The sequence below is a fragment of the Oncorhynchus mykiss genome, chromosome 13, assembly GCF_013265735.2.
Source record: "Oncorhynchus mykiss isolate Arlee chromosome 13, USDA_OmykA_1.1, whole genome shotgun sequence".
Classification (NCBI taxonomy): Eukaryota; Metazoa; Chordata; class Actinopteri; order Salmoniformes; family Salmonidae; genus Oncorhynchus; species Oncorhynchus mykiss.
Genome location: NC_048577.1, coordinates 36,331,717 through 36,349,305, shown reverse-complemented (window position 1 = coordinate 36,349,305; position 17,589 = coordinate 36,331,717). Strand labels below are relative to the sequence as shown.

At 42.0% G+C, this 17,589-nt stretch overlaps 1 protein-coding gene across 1 annotated transcript; it reads right to left on the bottom strand.

The window, feature by feature from the left end:
- Nucleotides 1-9,550: 9,550 nt before the first annotated feature.
- On the bottom strand, nucleotides 9,551-11,240 carry LOC110486232 (reprimo-like protein). Its single transcript, XM_021557676.2, has one exon. The coding sequence runs from the start codon at nucleotides 10,827-10,829 to the stop codon at nucleotides 10,500-10,502; it is 330 nt and encodes a 109-aa protein (XP_021413351.1). The 5' UTR covers nucleotides 10,830-11,240; the 3' UTR covers nucleotides 9,551-10,499.
- Between the last annotated feature and the right edge of the window lie 6,349 nt (nucleotides 11,241-17,589).

The following is a 17,589-nucleotide window of genomic DNA, read 5'->3' as shown; positions in this document are numbered from 1 at the left end:
TAAATGTTTGATTTGTTTGATAAAGTCCATAATTTATGTCCAAATACCTCCTTTTTGTTCACGCTTTTAGTACATAATCCAAACTCACGACGTGCAAGTCCAAGCGAAAGTTCAGACGAAAGTTATATTACAGTTCGTAGAAACATGTCATACGAAGTATAGAATCAATCTTTGGGATGTTTTTATCATAAATCTTCAATAATGTTCCAACTGGATAATTCCTTTGTCTGTAGAATTGCAATGGAACGCAAGGTAACTCTCACGTGAACGTGCGTGGTCAGCTCATGGCACTCTGCCAGAGCCCTGACTCAATCCCCTCTCATTTGCCCCCACTTCACAGTAGAAGCCTCAAACAAGGTTCTAAAGACTGTTGACATCTAGTGGAAGCCTTAGGAAGTGCAATATGACCCCATGGACACTGTGTATTTGATAGACAATGAGTTGAAAAACTACAAACCTCAGATTTCCCACTTCCTGGTTGGATTTTTTCTCAGGTTTTTGCCTGCCATATGAGTTATGTTATACTCACAGACATCATTAAAACAGTTTTAGAAACGTCAGAGTGTTTTCTATCCAAATATACTACTAATATGCATATCTTAGCAACTGGGCCTGAGTAGCAGGCAGTTTACTCTAGGCACCTTATTCATCCAAGCTACTCAATACTGCCCCCCAGTCCCAAAGAAGTTGAACAATTTAAAGGCAATGCTACCAATACTAATTGAGTGTATGTAACCCACTGGGAATGTGATGACAGGAATAAAAGCTGAAATAAATCATTCTTTCTACTATTATTCTGACATTTCACATTCTTAAAATAAAGTGGTGATCCTAACTGACCTAAGATAGGGAATTTTTACTAGGATTAAATGTCAAGAATTGTGAAAATGTATTTGGCTAAGGTGTATGTAAACTTCCGACTTCAACTGTACATCAAAAAGCGTGAAGACTTCTGCCTGAAGCCCATTCACTCCGCAGTGTACATTGGACTTCAAGTATGCTGGCAAGAGCATCCTGTCTGGTGCAGAGATCAACAAAGCCTATGGTGTCATCATCTCGCCACCTTGGCCTGAATGAGGGCAAGGTTCTTGGCAGTCTGGTGAAGTACACCAACATATCTCCTCAGCCACCTGGTGGAAGGGACTTTGTGGATCTGAGGCTCTTTCCCCTGTTGTCCCCATCAAGTGACAGTGAAGATGAGGCCTCAGTCTGATGTTCAAGAGGTGGACATTGAGGAGGTCCAGGGAGAAGACATGGAAGTCTGATAGGAAGACAACCAAAGCTTTAGTTTCTAGACTATCATTTTACAGATGTATATTGAAAACGTTTTTGGGAGATGTGATGGATCATTGTGGATCATTCAATATTCCCTTTATTTTGTTGTTCAGTGAAATCACTCCATGTGAAGAGTCAACTCATTTAATAAATGATTTCTATTGGAAGGATTTAATAATTTGCAATTATGTCTACCTATGTTAAAAGGTTTCTGTCTCCACATGATATGGTAAATTTCTACATTTAAATGGTATTAATATTAAATCGGCATATATTTCCGTTAATTCCCATATATTCCCGTTAATTCCCACAGAAAGTTTCCACCCCTGAATATTCCCCAAAATGTGCAATCCTAGCTACCAGCCTCAGAAAATGGCTGAATAGGAATGCATCTCCGTCTATCTGAGAAGTATCAGAAAGGAGGATGCAGGGGGGAGAGATGGAATAGTAAAACCCCTTTTCTGTGTCGCTATTGTCTAGTGTCACTGCTATGCCTCCATTCTCTCTGTCTCCATTCTCTACAGCACGTCCCATTAGAAATGACTTGAATTGGGTTGAGAAAGGCCACTTAAATTCTAGTAAGCCTGGTGCCGGCACAGAAATTGTGTCTATTGTGGATTGCTCTCCCCCAAGATACAAGGAGAATAGCTACTTGTTTTTTGTAAAAGGTTGGACTCATCTCTCCCTGACAAATTTGTATTTTGTATATTTCTCAAATACTCAATCATTCCCAGACAGAACATATTCGGCAGCACTAGAAACCAATGTAATATGTGAAAGTTTCATTCCAGACAAAGTTTCTATGCTGGTGAATAATTGAATGCATTATTCCGCTAAGTGTTAAATACCAACCGTGACTTAATCACCATTATTTCTGTCATGTTTCCAGTCCTGGTGTAGCGTTCATTATATCCACTGATGGTTTCTGTTGTTAAAGGTCACCCCTGACGTTGCCTGACAAGCTAATATAGCTCTATGGAGCGCTCAGAGCAGTGTACCAGAGTAATAAAGGTCCACATTCTCCACAAAGGGGAAGGGTTAACGTCCGTCAGTCTAGCACTGAATGACGTCATGAGAAACAGCCCCTGCAACAATACAGTGTACTTACTGTGTGTTCACACAGCATAGCGATCCAATGATCTGGATGCCTCTCAATCTTCCCCATCCACCGTTTTGAAACAATCAGCCCCAACTCTCCCACACCAGTCCTCGCCATATCATTTGCATTTTTTATTTATCCTTGTCACACAATCAATCAATCCTTCAAAGGGGAATTAGCATAATTAGGCATGTCATTCCTTTTAATCTTCAGTCTTCATTAAGGGACTTCAGATATGACAGTTCCAATTAGGTCCCATTGTTTCCATGATCCATCAGTGAGTGTTGTAGCTAAGCATTTTCCTTTTTTTCACATCTAAGAGTGTTTTCCTGTTATTGTCATCTTCCCTGCTACAACTAGTGGTTCATGATAGATGTTGTTTTTCCTCCGACACAACAGTGTGCTGGACTCTCACCCTCTCACCCTACTCACCCCCTCCCTCCCTCCCGCCCTCCCTCCCTCCCTCCCTCACCCAGGCAGTCTGGGGTCTCATGTAATTTAGTTAAGAAGTGAACTGTCTTTTCTTCTAAATATAGAGCAGCACGTTGTTCTCTCTCAATCAGCATTCACCTACAGATCATGACTGTATCTCAGAACACTACAGTGTGTTTGTTCTCCAGAATGGCCACGCAGAAATATCTAGATTCATAATCGTTAATGTGCCTTATAACCAGAGGTTAGCCAGTGATCAAAGAATGGTCATATCTACAGCAAAGGGCTTCAAGTTTCATGGGCTTCAAATCTAAGTCTAAGGGTTTTGTGGTCTCCATGTCAACGGGTCCACATTCTCAGAACGTTGTGGTGTGTTGTTTTCTTTCACTTCTTTTGATTAAATGGATTTCAGCCTGAGGGTATGTGGATGCCTCAGTGGACAAGGAGCAAGTGTGTGTGTGTGTGTGTGTGTGTGTGTGTGTGTGTGTGTGTGTGTGTGTGTGTGTGTGTGTGTGTGTGTGTGTGTGTGTGTGTGTGTGTGTGTGTGTGTGTGTGTGTGTGTGTGTGTGTGTGTGTGTGTGTGTGTGTGTGTGTGTGTGTGTGTGTGTGTGTGTGTGTGTGTGTGTGTGTGTGTGTGTGTGTGTGTGTGTGTGTGTGTGTGTGTGTACTCATCCACCTCTTAGAGACTCAGCTCCCCTGACAAGTGATAAAATAATAATGAGAACATTTGTTGCTTCTGAGTAGGGAGTCAGAGAGGGAGAGGGAGTGAGAAAAGTAGAGGGGGTAGGGGAAAGCAGAGCGGAGATAGGGATATGGGTGAGAGAGAGAGAGAGGAAAAGAAAGAGAGGAAGATGGGGGATAGATTTTGACGTAGACTCTACTCGGTATGATTTCCTTGAAATGCAAAGAAACTTCAAGGAAGACGGGGAAAGTGGTGAAAAGTATGATGGAGCAAAAATAAGGAAGGGTTTTGGTGATGGGGGTGAACAGAGTGAGGTCTGCTTCAAGAGACGTGACAGCAGGGTCGAGATAGAGAGAGGAAGGGAGAGAAAGAGAATGTGAAGGATAGCTGTCTGAAGGTGCTTTGACAAGCTGTTTCTTGCCTGTATAATGCCCAGAGATGTCAGCCATTCCGACTCTCTCTCTCTCTCTCTATCTCAGAGCATTGTTTAGATCCTGAGGGAAAGAGATTTATGTGGATGTCTTGAGGTCAGACGGTGTGCCTGGACCAAAGCCCGTAGGGTCCAGTAGATAGATGCCCCAGGGGTGTGAGGAGGGGTGAAAGGGTTCCTAATTGCGGTCAACTGGTGCGGTCAGTCAATTGCAGGGTTTGACTAGAGAGAACTGGTCAGATCCTGTGAACCCAATACGGTGTCAGTCCAGTCCTATGGGTTTTAGCTGAGGCTGTGCTCACATCTCAATGTAGACAGTGTGAAGTGTTTTATTATTAGGTTTACAAGCGCTTATTCAGTTTAGAGTTTAGATTGTAGGCCTTGGACTGGGAGTACATGGTTAGCTGTTCACAATGTTAGCTGTTTACAATGTTAGCTGTTCACTACCCAGTATTCCTCATAACTTTGGAGGTTCATGAGCCACCCATACCGTGTGGTGTGTGTGTGTGGCAACCAAAGAGTCTCATGGACTGGAGCCTGCATTGAGAGAAGATGTAGCACCTTGCTGAGTGCTAAGAGTATTTGACCAGACTTGCAGGCATACAGTGCCTTGCGAAAGTATTCGGCCCCATTGAACTTTGCGACCTTTTGCCACATTTCAGGCTTCAAACATAAAGATATAAAACTGTATTTTTTTGTGAAGAATCAACAACAAGTGGGACACAATCATGAAGTGGAACAACATTTATTGGATATTTCAAACTTTTTTAACAAATCAAAAACTGAAAAATTGGGCATGCAAAATTATTCAGCCCCTTTACTTTCTGTGCAGCAAACTCTCTCCAGAAGTTCAGTGAGGATCTCTGAATGATCCAATGTTGACCTAAATGACTAATGATGATAAATACAATCCACCTGTGTGTAATCAAGTCTCTGTATAAATGCACCTGCACTGTGATAGTCTCAGAGGTCCGTTAAAAGCGCAGAGAGCATCATGAAGAACAAGGAACACACCAGGCAGGTCCGAGATACTGTTGTGAAGAAGTTTAAAGCCGGATTTGGATACAAAAAGATTTCCCAAGCTTTAAACATCCCAAGGAGCACTGTGCAAGCGATAATATTGAAATGGAAGGAGTATCAGACCACTGCAAATCTACCAAGACCTGGCCGTCCCTCTAAACTTTCAGCTCATACAAGGAGAAGACTGATCAGAGATGCAGCCAAGAGGCCCATGATCACTCTGGATGAACTGCAGAGATCTACAGCTGAGGTGGGAGACTCTGTCCATAGGACAACAATCAGTCATATATTGCACAAATCTGGCCTTTATGGATGAGTGGCAAGAAGAAAGCCATTTCTTAAAGATATCCATAAAAAGTGTCATTTAAAGTTTGCCACAAGCCACCTGGGAGACACACCAAACATGTGGAAGAAGGTGCTCTGGTCAGATGAAACCAAAATTGAACTTTTTGGCAACAATGCAAAACGTTATGTTTGGCGTAAAAGCAACACAGCTGAACACACCATACCCACTGTCAAACATGGTGGTGGCAGCATCATGGTTTGGGCCTGCTTTTCTTCAGCAGGGACAGGGAAGATGGTTAAAATTGATGGGAAGATGGATGGGGCCAAATACAGGACCATTCTGGAAGAAAACCTGATGGAGTCTGCAAAAGACCTGAGACTGGGACGGAGATTTGTCTTCCAACAAGACAATGATCCAAAACATAAAGCAAAATCTACAATGGAATGGTTCAAAAATAAACATATCCAGGTGTTAGAATGGCCAAGTCAAAGTCCAGACCTGAATCCAATCGAAAATCTGTGGAAAGAACTGAAAACTGCTGTTCACAAATGCTCTCCATCCAACCTCACTGCGCTCGAGCTGTTTTGCAAGGAGGAATGGGAAAAAATGTCAGTCTCTCGATGTGCAAAACTGATAGAGACATACCCCAAGCGACTTACAGCTGTAATCGCAGCAAAAGGTGGCGCTACAAAGTATTAACTTAAGGGGGCTGAATAATTTTGCACGCCCAATTTTTCAGTTTTTGATTTGTAAAAAAAGTTTGAAATATCCAATAAATGTTGTTCCACTTCATGATTGTGTCCCACTTGTTGTTGATTCTTCACAAAAAAATACAGTTTTATATCTTTATGTTTGAAGCCTGAAATGTGGCAAAAGGTCGCAAAGTTCAAGGGGGCCGAATACTTTCGCAAGGCACTGTACCTCAGTCTGACTTTGAAGTCTGAACCATATAGGTTACTGTCCCACTGGGCACACCACATCATTTCAATGTGAAATTTGGGTAACATTTGGTGGAAATGTGGGTAATATTTTGTCTAGACATTAATCAATGGGATGTCAACCTTTATTCACCCACTCAAAAAGACAGCCGGAGATGTGTTGAATTTCGGATGTGTTAGCACTATGCTTTCAACCATCTAAAAGCACAACCAAATTCCAATGGAATTTCGGATGTGTTAGCACTATGCTTTCAACCATCTAAAAGCACAACCAAATTCCAATGGAAAAATAATACCCGATTTTTGGTTTAGTTGTCATCTAAATGTGTTATCACTTCACTTTCAATCATTTTTTATATTTTATTTCACATTTACTTAACCAGGTAGGCTAGTTGAGAAGAAGTTCTCATTTGCAACTGCGACCTGGCCAAGATAAAGCAAAGCAGTGTGACACAGACAACAACAGAGTTACACATGGAGTAAACAATAAACAAGCCAATAACACAAACAAGTCAATGACACAGTAGAGAAAAGAAAGTCTATATACAGTGTGTGCAAAAGGCATGAGGAGGTAGGCAATAATTAGGCCATAGGAGCGAATAATTACAATTTAGCAGATTAACAGTGGAGTGATAAATGAGCAGATGATGATGTGCAAGTAGAAATACTGGTGTGCAAAAGAGCAGAAAAGTAAATAAAATAAAAACAGTATGGGGATGAGGTAGGTAGATTGGGTGGGCTATTTACAGATGGACTATGTACAGCTGCAGTGATCGGTTAGCTGCTCAGATAGTTAATGTTTAAAGTTGGTGAGGGGGAAAAAAGTATCCAACTTCAGCGATTTTTGCAATTCGTTCCAGTCACTGGCAGCAGAGAACTGGAAGGAAAGGTGGTCAAATGAGGTGTTGGCTTTGGGGATGACCAGTGAGATATACCTGCTGGAACGTGTGCTACGGGTGGGTGTTGTTATCGTGCCCAGTGAACTGAGATAAGGCGGAGCTTTACCTAGCATAGACTTATAGATGACCTGGAGCCAGTGGGTCTGGCGATGAATATGTAGCGAGGGCCAGCCGACTAGAGCATACAGGTCGCAGTGGTGGGTGGTATAAGGTGATTTGGTAACAAAACGGATGGCACTGTGATAGACTGCATCCAGTTTGCTGGGTAGAGTGTTGGAAGCTATTTTGTAGATGACATCGCTGAAGTCGAGGATCGGTAGGATAGTCAGTTTTACTAGGGTAAGTTTGGAGGTGTGAGTGAAGGAGGCTTTGTTGCGAAATAGAAAGCCGATTCTAGATTTGATTTTGGATTGGAGATGTTTAATGTGAGTCTGGAAGGAGAGTTTATAGTCTAGCCAGACACCTAGGTATAAAAGCAGGAGATGTATATTTTGTGCCACAGACTTAGTCTGGCTTCCAGTTTGTCTAAAAATGTATAATTGATATGTTGGATTCATGTCTCCATTTCAACCAAAAATATAAGTTAAGGAATAGGACTGAATCAAATCAAACCGTTATATAAGGTCAATTCATTATCCAACATATCAATTATTAATTTGTAGACAAAGTGGAATTAAAGCCAGATTTAGCCCTAGTTCAAACACCACTCTAAAACGTCCCTTTCTCACTGGAAGAGCGGGGATCGAGTGCCGCCTTAAACGATTATAAGTGCGCCTCGTCGGACTTCTGATAATAGTTCAGCAGCCTCTGCCACTCTTTCCGCGCAGTGCGGGTGAAGCACGCCTCTGTTTCATGTGGCGCACCAGAGCAGTTCTTCCACTGTCGCAAGACATGGCAATGAATATTAACACATGTTAATTGCATGCAAATAAAGGTTGCTTCGCTACCACCACGGAAGCACAATCAGGGTCTCGGATTCGCAGGTGGAGGACTTCTGTGAGAGGTCGCTGTTATGCCTGAATTCGACCCAAAACCGACAAAAGATGTCGCTGCAGTGTTGAGCTGAGAAACCAATCGGTACGTCAAGCGAAGTTTATAACCGTGCCAGCCCGCTCCTAATTTCTACTCACTTCAACTCGTCATAAATTCGGCGCCTGGACGGTGCGTAAATCAGTGGCACAGATGGAACTATCCAAGCTGAAGATACCTATCCTTCAAACGTTGATATCTGGTTGCGATGACAACCAAACACAATTGAATATCCAGTTTGTCTACACATGAATAATGTATATGTTGGATTTACATCTCCGTCTCAACCAAAAATCAAAGTTAAAGCATGGCACTAAATCAAAGTGAATGCATAAGACTACATTTAATCTGGTCAAATTTTGAATGCGCTTTAAATAAAGTTTGATTTGATTTAGTGCTATGCTTTAACTTTGATTTTTGGTTGAGTTGAAGATGTGAATACAACATATTAATGATTAACTTGAAGATTACATTTGAAACCAACCAAAGATTGAAACCATAACTCTATACTGTATGGATGGTCTATTTGTAGTTGAACCGCGGGTTGAATTGAAGCAACAGCTGTTGATGACTTGCAAATGCTATCTAGGAATAAATATAATAATATTGATGATATATGACTTATAAAGTATGGTTACATTTTATTTGTTCTGTTTAAACCTACTCTTTGGACTGACTTTGATAACAACAGTGAATATATTTAGTTATTTAGAGATCAATAATCCTTCTCGTGATAGCACATTGGTAGTAGTCAGTGACAAATCAAAACTAGCAGAGCTTGGGTAAAACTCTGGATGGGCGACCAGTAGGAGCCCAGACTATTGTTTCGGTTTTTTTTTTGATAGTGGATATAACATTGAAGATCTGACATTGTTTTAAAGATACAAATTCAACATATTTTATACAAGGTTTGTCTATGTTGAAAATGGTTTACAGTTATGACATAATCCTTCGGTTGAAATTCCATCTTCAAAACATGTTTACGTTGGTTACTTTTTTAAAATCCAATGTTTTTTGCATTTAGATCCACGTCACAATACATTTACAAATGACATTGAAACAACGTCGATTAAACCAGTTTCTGCCCAGTGGGATATGTCTCTACTCAACCTTGACTTTATTTGACTGCATGGATTTTGTAGCGAGATGGCCTCTATGGATCATACCCTCCGTGGATTATCTCCACTTTATCGTCAGATAAGAAATTCACAAATTCATTTTGATAAAAGTCATGGCATGAGTGCACAACATTTAATAGTCTTGAGTACTTGTTCACCTGTGCATTAAAACGGACTAGTCTTATAGCCAACAATATTAGATTTTACACAGTTATTTACGTGCGTAACTGTGCAAATGGTGAATAGTTTAGACGTGTCTATAAACCATTAATATGTATCCTTGTAATAGATTATTATAATTATAATAGACTAATAACATTATCGTTATTATTATAATCGCTGTTATCTTATATTATTATTGTTGTTGTTACTGTTATTGGTATTACAGTACAGTATAACATGCACAAGATCCTCGATCACATTTAAATGTAATTCATTTGTTTAATTTATACTGCATATTTATGCTGCTTTGTGCGATAGGCCTATGCCATACATTAATAAATCGAATCTACTGCAACAGGTAGTCTAGGTACATTATGTACAATGGATATCAATGAAGAGATACGACAACGTCACGTTTATTCGTAGCATGCTGCACTTTTCATTCAAGTTTCATCGTGGTACAAAAATCATGCAGCATCAGGTGCTTTCAAAAAGTGCAAAAACAGTAGGTCCAAATACCACCTTGTACGGTAGGCTACAGACCAAGCCGCGTGCATGCTGGAACTGAACAAGAAAACACTATCTGAAGCAGTGATGGGGTTTGTTAAACATGCAAGATCCCAGCACCTTGGGTGTTTGCCCGACATGCTACTAAGAAACGGGACCAAGAAAAATATATTTTCAGAGAATTCCCACATCCAAAACATCCACAGCCTACTGTCAGAACTGGAAAGGGAAAAAAACATAACATCTGCATGCGTAAAGTTGCTGACGAGTTAGTTTTGTTACTTGAACAATTATGAAATATCGACTTTTGCAAATAGAATTTGAGGTAACAACGTGTAAACACTTATATCACAAGAGTCCATTACTTTGTTCAAGTTGACAGTCAAAAACAAAACCATATCCAACAGCCTATGCGTAAACAACGATGCATTCCTTGTCCTCCTTGAACTTTTGATGTGAGGAATTGTCCGCGCTTGACTGCAATTGCAGTCTTTATTGGCAAACATATTTCGTAAGGAAATCAAACGCATTGCATATCAGCGTGCTGCCCAAAATACAGCGTGGTGAGGCTATGAGTCCGTGGCGCGCTGCTACACACCATTCTCCATCCCGGCGCCAGAGACTAGCTGAGTCCTATCATCCCCGGCGCCTCTACGTCTTTGGAAGGTCTCCGGTCCTTCACCATAAAGTTAATCATACTCTCTGATTTGATCATGAGGTTGCAGCCGAGGCAAAAGATACCAAACATGACGGTGAGCGACAGTACGCACAGGACGGCGATCTGTACGACGCGACTGATGAAGAGTTTCCGCTCGTCCGGAGGTAGCGCCAGCGAGCCGCCGTCACTGGTTGCCACGTCGGTCGCGTTGCAGCAGTTCGCCAGAGTACCAGCGAGGACTTGGCTCCTGTTGAATAGTACGCCCTGGGCTTGGTCGAAGAAGGAGCTGTTCATGTCTCCGTGGATGTCAATCTGACAGCGCTTGGCAGATATGGGCGCACGCGGTTCCACAGACACACACTCACGGCTAAAACCTGGCTCGCAGTTTCAATTTGCGTCATGTGACTGGGAAAACAAACCAAAGTAAAAACCAAATGAGAAATGTATAACCTTCTTTTAAATTCGATAATAGCAGCACGGCCAAAAGCTGATATGTAGGTGCGTGTCAGCGGAGAGAAACTATCCCAACCCTAACCAGATGCCCTATTCAGCATCATACTTGCGAGTCAAAGTAATAAACTGAACACAACTTCTACGTAGCTCGAACCTCTCAAGCGGGTCCCCTTGGACATCTCGAAGGAGGTGTAAATCTGTACGTAAGACTGCCCTGCATGCGCACATGTGCCCGCTTGAGTGCGCTTTCGTGCCAAGTCTCTCGTGCATTTTAAAGAGATGATGAGTTCCGCTCTCCATGAGGGGAGGTGGGCGGGCGGGTGCGGAATGTAGACAATTGAACGATTTATGCAACCCTCATCGACTGTCAGTGACAGGAGTGTTATGGATATGGAGTGTTATTATTACAATATGTAATCAAAGGCATAAGGAATGGTTATGGTCTGTCACCACCACTTAAGAACTCCCATTAGATGATTTCTGATGGATGTAGAATGTGGCAATGCTTTGTAACCTTAATTATGGTAGATGAATGTATCAATCTCTAGAACACTTTGCTCACGCTGCATTTCTCCCCGTGGTGCTAACATTCTAATATCCACTGCATAATAAAAACGGGAGGCATGACAACAAAGGAGGGTTCTGAAAAGAACCCGAGGTACTGTACAGTTCAGTTCTGCACTCATCCTCCAAATGCCACCGTGACAGTACAACCTTGAGCATAGTCATAGAGAGACACATTTCTCCATCTCTCAACTTGAATTGAGAGATGGAGAAATGTAATCAAGTTGATCAATCTGGGCAAACTTTTCAGCAGAGAAGTCTATTTCCACTCCTCCTCCTCTCTCTCTCCATACTTTCCCCGTGTGTGTAGACGCCAGTGCTATTTTCGCTGAGATTAACTTGCTGGATAGCAGCCGGTTTTATTAACATGCCTTATTCAAATATCAGTTTCTCTCTCAAGTCAACAGTCAAGCTATTTCAGCCAACCCCCTGACGAAAAGTAAAATCTCTGCAGCACTATACGGCACTGTACTATTCGTACTGTAGCCTATACCTGTCAACCTATACCTGTCAACGAGATGCGCAGGTTTAGATGCTCTGACAAACTGAAAGCAACCATAATCACCATCATCTACATGCAGATTGAAGATTGGGACTCAACCTTATCAACCATGCCTTTTGTATTGAAAACCGTATATGTGCCCTAGTGATAGGCTATATGATTGGCTATACATATTCTAGTTACTGAAAGAGTATCCAAGGCTCACATTATGCACATCTTCAGTGGTTTGTAAGGACTTTTTCCCTTCCCAATTTGGCTTTCGGTGTTGAGCTCGTGTCAAGATAGAGGACCTCACAAGGTGCCTTAATGATATGGCTGCAATCCCGTTAACGGGATAATTGTCATCAACAACTGCTGAATTGCATAGCGCCACATTCAATGAATATTACAAAAAATATTTATATTCATGAAATCACAAGTGCAATATAGGAAAACACAGTTTAGCCTATTGTTAATCCACCTGTAGTGTCAGATTTTGAAAATATGCTTTACAGCGAAAGCAATCCAAGCGTTTGTGTAAGTTTATCGATCGCTCGACAAAACATTATGTACACTTAGCAAGTAGCTTGGTCACGAAAATCAGATAAGCAATCAAATTAATTGTTTACCTTTGATGATCTTCGGATGTTTTCACTCACGAGACTCCCAGTTACACAATAAATGTGCCTTTTGTTCCATAAAGATTATTTTTATATCCAAAATACCTCAGTTTGTTTGGCGCGTTATGTTCAGAAATCCACAGGAAAGAACGGCCACGACAACGCAGACAAATTCCAAATACTTTCCGTAATGTCCACAGAAACATGTTTTTTATAATCAATCCTCAGGTTGTTTTTAAAATATATAATCGATAATATATCAACCGCAAATGTCTTTATCAGTAGGAGAGGGAAAATGCAATGGCTGTCCAAACTCTGTTGCTCGAGCAAAACTCATGCGACCACTTGAGGCGATGTTATCTTTCTGGCTCATTTTTCAAAATAAAAGCCTGAAACTATGTCTGAAGACTGTTGACACCTTGAGGAAGCGATAGGAAAAGGAATCTGGTTGATATCCCTTTAAATGGAGCAAAGGGAGGCTATGGAACATGGAGTTTTCAAAATAGAAGCCACTTCCTGGTTTGATTTTCCTCAGGGTTTCGCCTGCAATATCAGTTCTGTTATTCTCACAGACAATATTTGGACAGTTTTGGAAACTTTAGAGTGTTTTCTATCCAATACTAATAATAATATGCATATATTAGCAACTGAGACTGAGGAGCTGGCCGTTTACAATGGGTATCTTTTTATCCAAGCTACTCAATACTGCCCCTGCAGCCATAAGAAGTTATTAAGAGGCAAATTGTAACTGCTCATATTCTTCCTCTCATGATGATCACCTGCTACAGTAATATTATTCTCCTGCTTCCATTACCATCTGTTATCTTTAGTACCATCAAGCCCTCTTTAATGGCCAAACGGGGAACTGTATTCTCATAGGTCCTTATCTCTGGCCTCAACAATGACTTTGAGTGTAGAGAACATTGACTTGGAACAGAAGTGATATCATTCTGAGTAGTAAAAAGTATTTCTCATCATAGACCAGACCACTACTATTATTCTCATGGAACCTCCACGGTTCAGTATTTCTTATATTTGAACAGGAGTATTATAATAACCTTACTGTCATTTATGCTTGTCCTGTCCCTGGGCATTGTAGAGTAGGCTATTATATGAAGAAGCAATGGCACCGACGTTATGGGTGAGCAGGTGTAGGCTATGATGATGCTTTCAAAAAAAGACTCCCTCAGATAATGTGAGAGAATATTAAAGCCCCCAGACCTAATATTCTGTTTATCTGCTCAACAAAGCCTTTGAAAGCCAATTGAGGATGCTCCCGATATGTCTGGTTATAAGCGGCTTTAGGCTGCGAACTGACAAGCGTGTGTACAAACAACGATTAGCTCTTTACACAAATATTTAATTACACTTCTAGGGGGTCAATTACAGTTTATTTATCACTGTATAATAACTGGAGATCAAACTAAGTGTTTTGGTGTCCACCAAGCTGGAATAATCCTATTAGCTTTTCTCATTTCGATCAGGGCCTTGTAAATGACAACAGTTGGCGCTATCAACTAATGCTGTGTAGATGTCATTCTGTTCATTCATTTAATAGTGTATTGTAATTATAGAAGCAGACAAGGATTTAAATGTTGATTCCTTTGTAAACACAGCCTGCCTCCCCGTTAACAATAAAGCACACAGTCGTCTATTTATGAAACATTAAACTGCAGCCCACGCACAGTCAAATACGGTTACAATACAAAGTACGGCCAGGGAGTTTCATTCCTGAATCAAAGTGAAGAGAAAGTTCTTGAATGAAAAGAGTCTGTTACTTTGGAACATTTTGATGGGAAGCTGCTTTACAAAAGACTTGTTCACAACGTTTCAGCAGACTTTGAAGTCAACGAATGATATTTGTCTTTCGTGTTTGCCGCATACAACCTGTTGGTAAAACTGAGGCTTGTATTGTGGAATACAGACGTTATAGTTTCTGAGAAGCAGCACGTTCTTTTTGGTCAATTATCGACATCATTAGTGACACTAGATGCAGTACAGAACTCCACACAGGTCACAGGTGGCATGAGCTCATTATTATTTCATATCATGACACACAGCATGTAGGCCTGTGTATAAAGATATAAATAGATATGGAAAGTACATATAGACATGTATGTGTGTCCAAAGACTTGTTCCTTAGCAACAGTAGACCTGTGAGCATAGTGATAGATGGCTGGTAAAGTTATTTTGGTTGAGAAGAGGAGGGAGGGAAGAAGAGAGGGGGAGAGAGAGAGAGAGATGGGGTGCCTGGACGAAGGAGAAGGCAAAACGCTTCCACTTAGCACAGGGGAATTGGCAGCCTAGCAACACAAACTAAGTAAAGACATCCCCTAGCAACACGCAGGGGTTTAGCCCTTACCTCCCTCCTCCCCCTTCCACCTCCACCCATGTCTTTAGAGGCCTTCACACACGGCATGGCAGCATCTGAACACAGCAGAGTAGAAGCCCACACCCTCCACCCCCCACCCCAACCCCTTCATCTCCACATCCCTTCTCCAGAGGTGCAGCTGGGGCCATACTTCTTAGGATGTTGATCAAGTTCAATTAGTCTAATAGATTACCTACAGCCAGGGCTTCATTAGATGAACAAAGTGTGTGTGTGCGACGGGCATGTTAGTGAGTGGAGGTCAAGATTCAATGAGAGAGTGAGGGGATTAACCAGCAGGAAACACACATAAACAGAGAGAAGGTTAGGGAGTATAGAAGAGAGAATCCGAAAGAGAGAGAGAGAGAGAGAGAGACAGAGCGAGAAACAGAGAGAGCGAGGCCATGTCTGGGGTTGTGGGCACTGTCACCTGTGGGACAGTTAATCACATAGAGCTAAATGTAGTCATTAGTTCCCCCCTGACAGAGACTCCAGGTACACAGCAGCAGGGTGTTTCTGACCGCTCCACTCAACAACCCCTTAACAGGCTGCATCCATTAGTCATTCAAGTTGTTTCAGGGAGATAATGGCTTCATTGCCTTAATTTGTTGTAGCGTTGTCCTGTGTGTGTGTGTGTGTGTGTGTGTGTGTGTGTGTGTGTGTGTGTGTGTGTGCGCGCACCCATTTGTTTGAGTGAGCGTATCTGTTTGTGTGTATGAGGGCAGTGAATTTGAATTGCATTGCCTTAATTTAATTAACTTGCTTTTTCTGCCTCCTATCTCCAGGGAAAACGTCTCCCACACTTCCCTCATTGAAGAATCTCCTGGCCTAAACATGTTGGCAGATCTACACATCCCTCATTAAACTTTATAACTGGATTGCTCTCCTTCTTTCGCCCCCTCTTTCTCTCGCCACCTCTCTCCCTTCCACCATATCTTATTCTCCGCTCTCCCTCCCCCGCCTCTCTTTGTCTCCGGCTTTCTGTGTTACACAGCAGGCTATGAAACAACCCCATTGTGCCAAAGAGTGGATGTGCTTTTAAAAAGAGCCCGTGGAAGAAAAATGCTCAACCTCTCTTTATCCCTTTCTCCCCTCCGTTAAATGCCAGTTAAGGGTCTTTCTTTCCCTATACGTTCTCGTTTGAGTTGCTCTTTACCTAGGGACACCTGTTGAGGAGAGGAGCAGTGCTCTCCGAGCCAGAGAGGCAGGGGGCCAGCGGGTCAGGAGGCACAGCGTCACAACACAAACAACATGTCCGCCATGAGAAGAGCTAGGCCACATCTCGTAAGGTAAACCCCAATGAGATATAGACTACCTGAGTTGCAACAAATCCCAGGTGGACCCTCTCTTACATAATGAGGTGGTCTTCATTATATCAGACCCAGTGAAAAGGAAAGGGGTGACGTGGTGATGGTTGGTTATCCAAACACTGATATTGGCAGAGTGATTGCATTCTCAGACACAGTGAAAAGCTTGACAATGTGCTCTATGGAGCAGAGGTCAAGACCAATCTCCTGCACCCCCCCCCCCCCCCCCCCCCCCCCCCCCAATGGTCCAGCTCACTGTCTTAATTGGGTGCCATCTGACCCCCTCTTTAGCTCTTTACCAGTACCAATGTGAGCCATGGAGCATTATCCCCCACCCACAGCCAGGAGCAATCAGAGCCTAATGCAAGCACACTGCCTGCCTTCCTGGGTATTACAGCTCATCTATTTCTCTTTTTCTATCACCCCACCTCGCCGCAATTCCAGAACACTGGCTGGTGGCAGTAGCTTAGCAACCAGCGAGACAGAGAGAATAACAGTATAGAGGGAGAGGGACAGTGATTCAATAAATGGACAAGCTTAGAGGCAGAGAGAGAGAGAGACAGAGACATTGTCCCCCCCCCCCCCCCCACCTCATTTTTATCCCCCTCCTGCACTTTTAGAGGTACACAATTTCTCTCCTGCTCCATCACTCCACAATGGACAAGCCTGGGAGGGCCACTAAACAGGTCAGGTTCAGATAAAGGAAGAATGGATCAAACAGGACTACTGAATCCTTCTCTAAAGAAGAGATGGCAGATAATGGATGTAAATAGTCCAGCCTACATGCCCACATACACAACAAGCAAAATATGCTCAAAGCCCCGTAAAGCCTTATCTGAAAATTAAACAAAGATGCAAATGACAACGTTTACAAACACCGTTCTCTGCATTGTTATAACAGTGTATTGTTTTTGACAATATGTTTTGTATTTCTATACATTTTTTATTTCATGAGTCTTATTTTCATTTCATACATTTGTTTAGTTTACATATAAATGTATTCATTCATTTATTTCATTTTTTTTTTGTTGGGGGGGGGGGGGGGGGTATTGTCGAATAGACTTCAAAAGATTAGCAGGCCATTTGAATGTCTCGAATCACACAGATGCTTGCTACCATTATAGTGACAGACATATCTATGCCACTGACACGTGGAGAATATTCTTTAATATAATGCATATCCACACTCTCATCTATATATTATGTCGTACAGTTACGTTTCTATACAGTAGCCTAAACGTGTCAGAGCCTCTCTGAATCA

What these genes read in the sequence shown, in the direction of transcription:
- LOC110486232 (XM_021557676.2), bottom strand. Translation starts at nt 10,829, where the DNA reads ATGAACAGCTCCTTCTTCGACCAAGCCCAGGGCGTACTATTCAACAGG.